We start from the raw sequence: 10,650 nt of genomic DNA, 5'->3' as shown, positions 1-10,650 counted from the left end.
GATTTCTTCATAGGTATCGAATGCCTAGATCTGCGATCGGGATTTCGTAATGGTTTCTGCATGCTGCATGGGAGGTCGCGGGTCGCTTCAATGGCTGTCGTAGGAGAAGGGCGCCCGCCACAGCACCTCGTTTGAGGTTTGTCAATTTGGTATCAACCGCGAGATAGTACTCTTTTTTCTAAGCTCAATCAAGCTACCCGAACGAGAAATCGGCAATAGTGGGGCCGTGGGGTCAACTGCAACACAACATGCACCGTATAGCCCATTCAATAGTCCAATTAATTCCAATATAACGTGTGCCAAATCGGTCAACAGAATTTAGAAGAGGGATGATGTATCTTGAAAACTAAAACGCGGCCGGTAATACAACATGCATGCATGAAGTCTGAAGTGACTACCGTAACCCCTCCTTATCCACTACGTTTTCAGCCCGTCAATGTGGGCCTGTCTTTGACGTTTACAACGCTGAACTTCTGATAATGGAAGTTATGAAACATGCTGGTTTGGGTCGAGTGATTCTCGAACACAGCTAGTCGGGTAATATTTCCAGGTGGACCGTTATAGTAAAGAAGAGTCGAAGATCGGACATCTCCTACCAAGCCCCGCCTCTACACATGGGTTCATTGACACTGCCATATCAACATGGCGGAGTGGTTGCACAGACTAGGGCAATGGAAGCTAAGTCCAAAGCCCCAATTCTTTTCCCATATACGGCCATAGCTGCGTACTAGTCGTGGGACAAATTTCCGGAGCCGAATCCGTATCAAGAAGTTCTAGAGGAGATACAAGTAATTTAGACTCCTTCCCTATAAGAATTGGAAGTCCAGCAGTAGATCTGCAACAACCAGATACTTATCAGGCATAAGCATCCATGGCCATTTCTGCTACCGAAGATACCAACCGACATATTCACTCGTTACTTTTCACTTCACCTCGAGCGACTACAGCCTGTTCAAGTCTTGACGGTTTCAAGGACCAACATACCCAACCTAGCATCGCACAATTGTATAGAAGTCTGAGAGTAAATACACTCTGTCGTTATGGCTCGGATTTACAATATCTTTGTTCTTTCTGTCCTTTTTCTCTTCCTAAACTTCGTGCAATCTCATGCAATTTCAATACACTGGCATGAGAGAAAGCATCATAGCCTGTCCTCGATTTCTACAAGGAGTATAATAGATGGTAAGTTTAATGGCTCTGGCTTTCAATGTATTTGAAGATAAACCTAACGCATTTGGTAAATATAGGTACCCTTTCGATATTTAAAAGGCTTCCAAAATTTGTCTACAATATCAATACCAGCATGTCGCCATCTACGAGAATAAGCATCAGCATCGGTAGCAGAAAGTCAACCACAACCGTTCAAGAACCTAGCAAATATTCCGGATCCCCAACCCTCGGGAACACCGCCGGCCATGTATCCCTTAGCCAGGTAGTCGGACTCGTTGGTAACACAAAAAAGATAACATGCAAGGGCAAAGGTGGAATCGTGAACTTCAAAGCGGAAACCTCAGAAACGGAGAATTCAGTATCTTTCAAACTTTCGTGCTCCGTCAAGGATTCGACGAAAAGCATATTGACTGCTTTGACACCCAAGAAATGTATCTCATTTACCGTCGGCCTATACTACGACAAAGTCCTCAAACAAACCGTGCGAAGGGTCTATGACTGCAAAGTAGGGAAAGAGACACTAGTGTACCGAGACCCTGAACTTGGTAAAGACGTTGCATTGTACAAAAAAGGAGACTTCACTATTCGCCGTTTCTATGAGTCTGACAGCGACTATAATAGCATTGCCTATTTTGTTGGCTGTGCTACGAATGGTAACCCCGTGGAACTTGGAACCAAGAGCAAGCGCGATGAGGGCGCTTTGGAAAAACGAGGGTTCTTTAAAGGGAATACGAAAGACCCCATTTGGAATTGTGGTAAGTACAACTACGACACCCGAGTTAGAACTAGTTTCCTTGGCTAACGAATATGTCATTCCGGCAGCTTTCCCAAATGCTGATACCGTTGGTGGGCCCAAATACTCCTTTATGTTTGCTCCAGCTAATGTTGGCCAATGCTTGGTGATAATAGCGAGCAGAGAGTGTCTCGACCACTCTAGTGTTGCATTTTTCTGGCTCAATGGTTAAACTCTTTTGAAATTTATGGACTTTGATTATTTGTTCTCATTTTGTTTCCATCTTACTGGAATTTGTTTTTGTTCAAACCAACCCGCATTAATATATTTTGTACTATAATACTCATGGCTGAAAATTCTTTTGAAACTCTGCCTTCACATGTCAGCTCTCACAGTTTGCCGACCCATTCATTTCTTTTCATTTCCGAAAGGCCTATATTTTTGCGAACACTGGATATGTAGATAGGTGCACTGGAAATACTTCAAGCTACTTCCAATATAAAATCATTACATATATAACACAATGCAAACGTTATATGTCTTTCCCTGTTTTCATTTCGAGTGCCCTATCCATAGATCTATCGATATATCCCAGAAAGCATGAACTTGGAAATGGATTAACTCAACATTGTATCCGAATAACTCAGTTCTACCTAACCTAAAACTACTAAATTAAAATCGGAGTAGATGATATCCTAGTTATTATATTTTTGGAAGGTCGAAACCGTGAACGAGTCAAAGATGGAGGGGATGAGTGGAATAGCTATATAGAATGGATCCATATGGAAGATCAAATAAGCTTTGCATGCAATTGGCTAAGCTAAGCTAAGCTGCAATGCAAGCTGGCACCTGATATTCATGATGCCATATGAAATGACTCATGATCGTAAAATCTAGACTTGAATATTGAATAATTCACTCAATTGTGCATAATTTCGGTCTACTGAATGTCTAAAGTTGATGATGCGATGGAGGGTTGAATGGTCGATACTGGTGCGAGTGTGTAGCGTTGCATTTTTACAGGCTGCGCACTTCGGAATGGCTTGGTCGACATGGTTTCATATTGCCGGAATGGTCCTATTCACGTTGCAAAGGCTCATTGGCCTATGCATTGCATATTCTTTTGTGCGTCCTGCGATGTCGCATATAGGAACGCTTTGGGAAGGAATTCTTAGCTGGCCACAGATGGAACTAAACCTTCTGATTTGCATACGTGCATACAGTAGCTGAACATCGGTAATACGACAAGAACACCAGAGGTAAAAAAAAAAAATATTTACGCTATATATAGTATCAGTATACCGATATATCACGACATCGATATAATATTGGCTAGTAGAAAGTATAAAATGCGGCACAATGTCTCCAGTTTCTCTGACTTTCCTCCCCAGGGATCATATCTTTACGCTCGAGCACTCTACCAAACTAACTTTGCTACCTCTTTTTGAACAAGTATATTAAATTCATAGAAGAATTCCTCAATACTTTTACTTTAAAACAATGGCATCAGATACACCAACGGCCTAATAGTGTGTACATATTTGTGTTAATTCTTTGTGCCGCTGCCTGGTTTAAGAGTTTGTGTGACAAGATTATAAGTTAGATATGAACTCGCATCCGTCTTGCCTGCCAGACTAGGTTAGATACCAAGGGAAGCTCGTTGCCTCGCTCTTACATACTATATATCGCTTAGAATTAGATCTCTAACAGGCGGATGCATAGTAATGACCAAAATACAATTCGGAAAGTGGGATTTAACTCGATTACAGTGCATATGAAGATACGGATATCGATATCGGCCGAGTCTTATAACGCCAACACGCAAAATCCAACGGCTTTCCAGGCCGGGGTGTTTAAAGGCAATCTAGGCTTATGTAAGATTAATAACCAATTAAACCCTGGCCCAGTATGAAGGACGCGTACCCTTGCTACGAGAGAAGCCGATGCAAGGGATGTGAAGAAAGAGTTTGCATTGGAATATTGCCCCATAGCTACTCCGTAGATAATCACTAACCTCGAATCTGGATAATCACATCATCAAAAGGGGTCAAAAGTTATAGGTAAGTTTAAGCTAAATGAGGCTTTATAGGCATATAGGGGCTTGCTCGGGTGCGGGTTCCGAAACTATCGACCGGACATTATACTTTATGGTCCTGGTGCCCGGTGTTTAGACACGCCGCGCCGTATAGTTAAACAATCATATTATGCACGTTAAGTCACAGTTTGGGCTCTGCAATCAATACGAAGGAGTACCATGACGGCATGGCCGTGAATTTCATCTCTGTTGGGAATAAAAGACATAAATAGCTAGCTTGGAATATAAACTTCAAGAAGCCCTGTCTCATGCGCATGAACACAACTGCCGAACTCTCTACTCAACTGTAGCTATCGTACGAGGATATATTACAATACTTACATACATACCCGCAATAAGGAAGCGGCTGGCGAAGGCTCGGTCTGTTTTTCTTTTTCTTGTTTTCTAACATATCACGCCAATTGAACAGGTTCGTGTTTAACCCGGCCTTGGGGCATGGGTGCGATTCCCGCCCACGCTTTTCTATAAAAGGGAGCATTTTGGCGGCTTCAATAGACCATCAGATCTTCGTATCTTGGTCTCGCAAACAAATCCCCCAGAGTCTAGACATTAGCGGAATTACTTTGATCTTCTTCGCATTCCATCCTTCTTTTATTTATAAGTCTTCTTCGCTGCACAATCGCAAGATTACTTACAGACAAGATGTCCATCAGCCCACCTTGTGAGTAGCTCTATATCGCGTCGCCATCCTTTGCATATCCTATTATATAATTACACTATTCAGGATTTAGGTTGCTAACAACCCTAACTGTAGACAATATCACTCTCGTCAACAACAGCTCATACACCTTTACAGCAATAATTAGACCCACCTTTCTCTTACCCAAAAATTTCTTAACGCCTTCTCCAACTTCACTCGGCCCATACAGCTCACAGGTCTACACCGCAACCAATGATAACAATTCCATTTGGTTCAAAATAAGTGCTCCATACACTACCACGGACCTCTTGGTATGGGCAGTGAATGACGGTTCTAGTTGGAGTGCTCGAGCCGGTTGGGTTACCGATCTTGATAGCGGCCCAAAGGTTGTTCCTTCGGATATATACATCGTTGCTAACGCGGCCGGGTCTGGTGGTCACACCATCACTATCCAACCTGGAGCCGCGAAACGAGGAATTCCAAGAGATGATACGGATAGTCCGGCAGCATTAGCCGTTCTTGCTAGAGGAAGACGATTCAGAGCATAGTGCTGGAAATACGCAAACAAAATGCAATGTCCCTTAGTAGCCATAATTGCTAGTTAATAAAATTAAAAAAATCTCTACATGTACATGCATAAACAATTCCGCGTAAATGGGGTCTGGATACGAGATTTCGACAAAATAAAATATCGATATGTACCTGCGAAACGGATGCTAATATTTGGTCAACCCGAATCTCGGCAGGCTTTCGAAGATCCAATAGTGTGGTATTTTGTGCGTTGTCTCAAGTGTCAAAATATGGTCACGGTCGATCGATAGTAGATGTCGATTTATGTTTGAGAAAACCAATTATTACTTTTATTATTTCTCTTGCTAATTGAATATTTAACATTTTATAGGTTAATAAATAATATGTGCTTGCTAGATATTCATTCTTTGTGCTCTAGTATAGTACCCGAGATCAAGCTACCATCGTCGACCCGGCCCCAATACGCAATGCCACCCGAAAGTGTTTTTTGAAACTTCCCGCTGAACTTAAGCACAAGATTATCAGCTATATTGTGAGAGAAACTCCACTACAAAATATTCAAGCGGAAGCCTAGCCTATCCATGAGTTTTACTAATATGATATGTTGTCACTAGGTCCATAGACGTACCCTCCTCGAGGCTCGCCTCACATGTTCGGAACTATACAAAATTGCGACAGAACACTTGCAAAAGAGCTTGGTTTTGGATTCTATCTGTTGGGGTGGCCATAGAAATTTAGTCACATATTAGAATTTTTCCAACTATATCAACAAGCATGGCCATCGAATTGAAAGTATTAAATTCGTTTGTTCAAGAGCTTCTCGTCGAAGGTGTCGATTCGAAAGTGCCGGAAAACAGCCAGAGAAAGAAATTTGGTGAAGTTATTCTCTATGGACAATGACTTTAACCTCCGAAACCTCGCTACGTTAGAGTATGATGCAATCGAACCTGTTTTGTGAATTGCTTACTTCGTTGAGGGGATCAGATCAGAACTAACATCTGGCTCGCAAAATTAAACTTTCTTGTAGCATCGCATCCGCTTTCGTTTTTTATCCACATACCAAGACCATTGTCGATTTGATTTAACGGTTCATCCATATTAGAAATATGTCTATTCCCATTACGGAGAACTTTGTTCAGAGACTGGATTTTTAACCAGCGGTTACCAGTCTCGACAGTCTTGAAGGATCGACATTTAGCATTCGATGGTCGGCCAATGTTTCCGATTTCCCTGAAGTAGACCTTTTGGCTATGTGGGAAACCGTTAATGCTAACCCCGGATCGTTGACCTCTCTAAGAGTCAATTTTTGCGAGCGTAGTCCGGAGATTCCCAAGCGCCGAATGAGGACCTCGATATGGGAATGGGATCGCCACGTTCTAAATGTGGAGGCCTTTTTACGGCAGCTAATTTTTGGAGGACCTTTGACTAGTATACCATGCGCCTTTTTCCGACACGCGATACCGACTGGCCGAATCAACTAAATCTCAAAGTTTTGCACATGCAAGATTTTCGATGCTGGGCTCAACCACGGTTGCAGCCCAATCCAAGGTTTCTAAGACCGTACACTCTAGAGGCTCTCGGCCTATTGAGCTGCAGCGCAGCTTGCGCAATGCTCCATGATATCACCGCTGATCTCGTAAATTTGAGATACCTACAGCTCGATGACCCCTTCGCAACCATAGAAGGGTTCCAGCGGATGCTTCAACAATTACCAATGCCTTTAGTAGCATATATTCCAGAATCCCGAGTAGTGATTTCTTTCATGATCGATTTGACTTCACCTGCCTTAACTATCGTAAGCAAAATCTTAAACACCTGTCTTTGATCTTCCTTGGAGGGCCCTTTGAAATCATCTATAGGGAATCAGTACGTAGGAGGAATTTGTTGATTCTAGAAACAGCGGATGTTGCCGATTTCACTAGATTGGAGCACCTGGAACAATCCGTTGGTCCAATATACGGTGGTCTAGTAAGCCTCCAATGAACAATTAGTAGGCAGGAGGCTTAGTGCATCCCATATTCCAATGCCTAAGGGTATGTCTAAGGGTATGCCTACCGAAATTGTCATTAATATCTAGGCAAACCTCGTTATCCCTCCTACAATCCTTCCTACAATTGAATTTCTTGATATCAAGGACTATGAATCCGACGACTATTTGCCCATCGAACGACTAGAAGAGAATTATTGCAGGTTGTTTAGAGGGCATATCCGGAAAACAAATTTCCTTGTCTGAGGAATCAAAGGCTACTTTGGAAGCCAGGCGGTTCATCTAAAGTCGAATACGATCTTCCTTACCAGACCAAGAGAAGAAACTCTGCAGGGAGGGGCTGGGAATCGACGGGTGACGGTGCTATCAAAAAATGAATTCAAGAAATTCCTGGATTTTAGTGAGAGGTACCGGTATTCGGATATTGATGACTTTCGTTGGAAATGGATCGAGAGATTCATTTAAACACACACTCGTCTAAACCAAGGCAAGTCCACAACCTTTTTTCCACATGCACAGAGTATGACTATTATGATGCGAAGCTAGGAGGCCGATGAAAAATAATTCAAGAGATGTTATGTGTCTAGTAAAGGTGAGACATGCATGTAGTATATTAACAGCAGTATGTACATTAACGAGCCCGCTCCCCTAAATAAGGACCATGAGCAGCTTTAGACCGCCAGAAATTTGGACACCCTCTTTTTGTATTAGTTAGCAGACAAATAACAAGGCATCGTATATTCCCACACATATTCTTTTCGTGGTAGCCCTCACTATATCTAGTTATTGTTAACCCTTTTAATGCAGATAGACAATGGCGTATTAGATGTGCAGTTGTAGGTAGGAATATCTCCACCAACCGGCCTCCATCCCATATGTAAAAACGTCAGCCTCTTGATGGAATTCTTAGCTTATAGGGGCTATTATGTAAACGCGTATAAAAATATCCACATGTTCGTATATTGAGAAATAATTGACCGACGGGGTGGAATAAGAAAGATTATATAACATTCAAAATGATCATTGTGGAATAAATATCTAAATTGTCAGATATTGCGGGTACGAGATTTTAATTGTAAGCACTTGCAAAAGTTAGTCCTACGAAACGCACTGTATTGTCGGGATAAATAATCCAAACTTGCTAGGCTATCTGCATTGAAGCTACGTAACCTCCCCCGCAAGAACGACGGCTTCCCTGCCGAAACAGCCGATCATTTTCTCGCTTATGTTGTGCGACATCAAGATGACAAACACAGGTTTTCCAACACCTCCTGCCAATGGCTTGTTGCGAATCTTCCCCGCAGTCATATATTCCATCCTGATTTGATGGCACATTCTCTTTAGAGACATGCAGCTAGTAGCTTTAGTCAGCAAACAAAGTCTCGATTGCTCCAGAATAGTAAAATACTCGTAAAGTCGCTAGTTGGGATACGTGGAAGTTTTATTGCCTTCGTATACACATTTTGGGCACAAAGGAAAAAAAAAGATTTCGAAAGATCTAGACTCGTGAGATGGACCCACAGGGTTAGATATTGATCCAAGTTATGAATCAAGGATCACAAGGCTGACGGGTACGGCTGCATCTAGTTAAGAATGTCCTAGATAGGGACCTTTTGGTGCGGTTTGGGTAATATTATAGTGCAACTACTTTTTCAGCTCGGGAATACGTATCGATACGTATCGATAAAGATATAAAGATCTAGAAAAGGCCACCAAGAAGACCTACCTTTTACTCCAAAACTGGTTCTATATTTCTCTATCTAGTGGCTCGGGCCCTCTTTCAACATCCTTTTCTTGCAGACATTAATTTAAATACAAACTTGGATATAAATTGTTGCATTTTTTTTTTGAATCAACACGAAATCTACGATGGGCCGCTCAAAAAGATCCGATGGTTCGAACCTATCCTCGGAAGCCTTAGACACTCTGCGCAGCAGTATAAAAGGCAAGGTGATAGTAAAAGGACAATCACCCGAGGAAGAATACAGGCCCCTACTCGAGCGATGGAGTCGAATGCATATTAAAGAAGCCAATATCATCGTCCTCCCAGAATCCGAAGAAGACATATCTTCCACCATCAAGTTCGTCGCAGAGCATAATCTCGACGTTGCAATTGCTTCGGGGAGACATACCTTCTCCGGCTCTAGCTCGGGTTATGGATTGATCATTGATATGAGAAATCTACGCAAAGTCAGTGTTGATGCGGAAAAATCGATCGCAGTTGCACAGGGAGGCTCTCTGGCTGTTGACATCGAAGCGGCTGCTGAGGCTGTCGGGCTCCGCCCGGTTATGGGTGCGGTGAATATCACTGGCTGCGGTGGTATTACTACTGGAGGTGGTATCGGAAATTTGTCCGCTCAATATGGACTTGTTGCGGATAACCTTCTTGCTGCTCGCGTCGCCTTGGCTGATGGAAGCATTGTGGTTGCATCTGATGAGGAAAATCAAGATCTCTTCTGGGGTATCCGAGGTGGAGGAAGTAATTTCGGTTTAGTCACTGAATTTACATATAAGCTGCATCAAGCTGATCCCCTAGTTTACTTGTATGTCTTACCTGTCCGCAAATTTAACCATCCCGGTGCTCTTGACTAACACCTTTACCCTATCTAGTGGGATCTTCATGTTCCCTCCTGACAAGATCGATGCTTCCTTGGAGCTCGTGAATACCATGCACCAGGACTACGTCATGAAATCTAATGGCAAGTTCGCATGTTTTGGATTCTCGGTAATAATGGGAGGCAACCCTGTCCCCGCATTCCTCATCTGGTATGACGGTCCCGAGGAAGAAGGAAAGAAGTATATCCAGCCTCTTCTCGACTTAGGTCCCATTTACCCAGGAAGTGGGGCCGAAATGAAGCGTCACACCGAAACTACGGATTGGAAGCAGTTCGAGAAGATGTCCCCACCACAGTTTAGCAGATTCGTCGGAACGTCTACTCAGATTAGCTACCCAATTTCTGTTGACATCCTTAAAAGAACGGTCCAGATGTTTAAAGAAGTAGTCGCGACCCACCCAGAAAACCTCTCAGCCTCGAAACTCATTTATGATCTTCGAGACTTTTCAAAGGTTGCATCCGTCCCTCTTGATGCTACCGCATACGCAAACAGACGGGAAGGATGTTTGATCTATGTTGAGTTTAGTTGGGACAAGGAGGAACTGGACAAGGAAATGATGCAGGTTATTAAAGACTTTATTGCACAGGTCCGTGCTTGGATTAAAGAGGATAACGAGCAGAAGGGAATCGCTGACGTCGGTGCCCACGTCGCCGCGACTACTTTATACGCCCTGATTAGCGATGGAGATGAGAAATTGGTGTCAGTATTCGGCCCAAACCTTGGGAGGATGAAGGAATTGAAGAAGAAATATGACCCGAGCGTGATGTGGGATAAATGGTATCCTGTGGACCCCGAAGTTTAACTAGTTCAAGCTACTGAGAAGGCGGTGAGATCAAAGGCGAAAACAGCAGAGTAGCCATATCATTTTATATCGAAAG

At 42.9% G+C, this 10,650-nt stretch overlaps 3 protein-coding genes across 3 annotated transcripts; all 3 read left to right on the top strand.

Annotated features, from left to right (window-relative positions):
- Positions 1 to 1,303: 1,303 nt before the first annotated feature.
- DFL_008762 (uncharacterized protein) lies at positions 1,304 to 2,135 on the top strand (the record flags this gene model as incomplete). Its single annotated transcript, XM_067638542.1, has 2 exons — positions 1,304 to 1,925; positions 1,993 to 2,135. 2 exons carry the CDS (start codon positions 1,304 to 1,306, stop codon positions 2,133 to 2,135), a joined length of 765 nt encoding a protein of 254 aa, XP_067486420.1.
- A 2,505-nt stretch (positions 2,136 to 4,640) lies between these two features.
- DFL_008761 (uncharacterized protein) lies at positions 4,641 to 5,186 on the top strand (the record flags this gene model as incomplete). Its single annotated transcript, XM_067638541.1, has 2 exons — positions 4,641 to 4,659; positions 4,753 to 5,186. 2 exons carry the CDS (start codon positions 4,641 to 4,643, stop codon positions 5,184 to 5,186), a joined length of 453 nt encoding a protein of 150 aa, XP_067486419.1.
- Positions 5,187 to 9,025: 3,839 nt separating this feature from the next.
- Positions 9,026 to 10,574, top strand: DFL_008760 (uncharacterized protein; the record flags this gene model as incomplete). Its single annotated transcript, XM_067638540.1, has 2 exons — positions 9,026 to 9,699; positions 9,767 to 10,574. The coding sequence occupies 2 exons, from the start codon at positions 9,026 to 9,028 to the stop codon at positions 10,572 to 10,574; spliced, it is 1,482 nt and encodes a 493-aa protein (XP_067486418.1).
- Positions 10,575 to 10,650: the final 76 nt, after the last annotated feature.

The sequence above is a fragment of the Arthrobotrys flagrans genome, assembly GCF_004000055.1.
Source record: "Arthrobotrys flagrans strain CBS H-5679 chromosome Unknown unitig_1, whole genome shotgun sequence".
NCBI classification, from domain to species: Eukaryota; Fungi; Ascomycota; class Orbiliomycetes; order Orbiliales; family Orbiliaceae; genus Arthrobotrys; species Arthrobotrys flagrans.
Note: the sequence above shows the minus strand (reverse complement) of the source record. Positions and strands in the feature narration are given on the sequence as shown.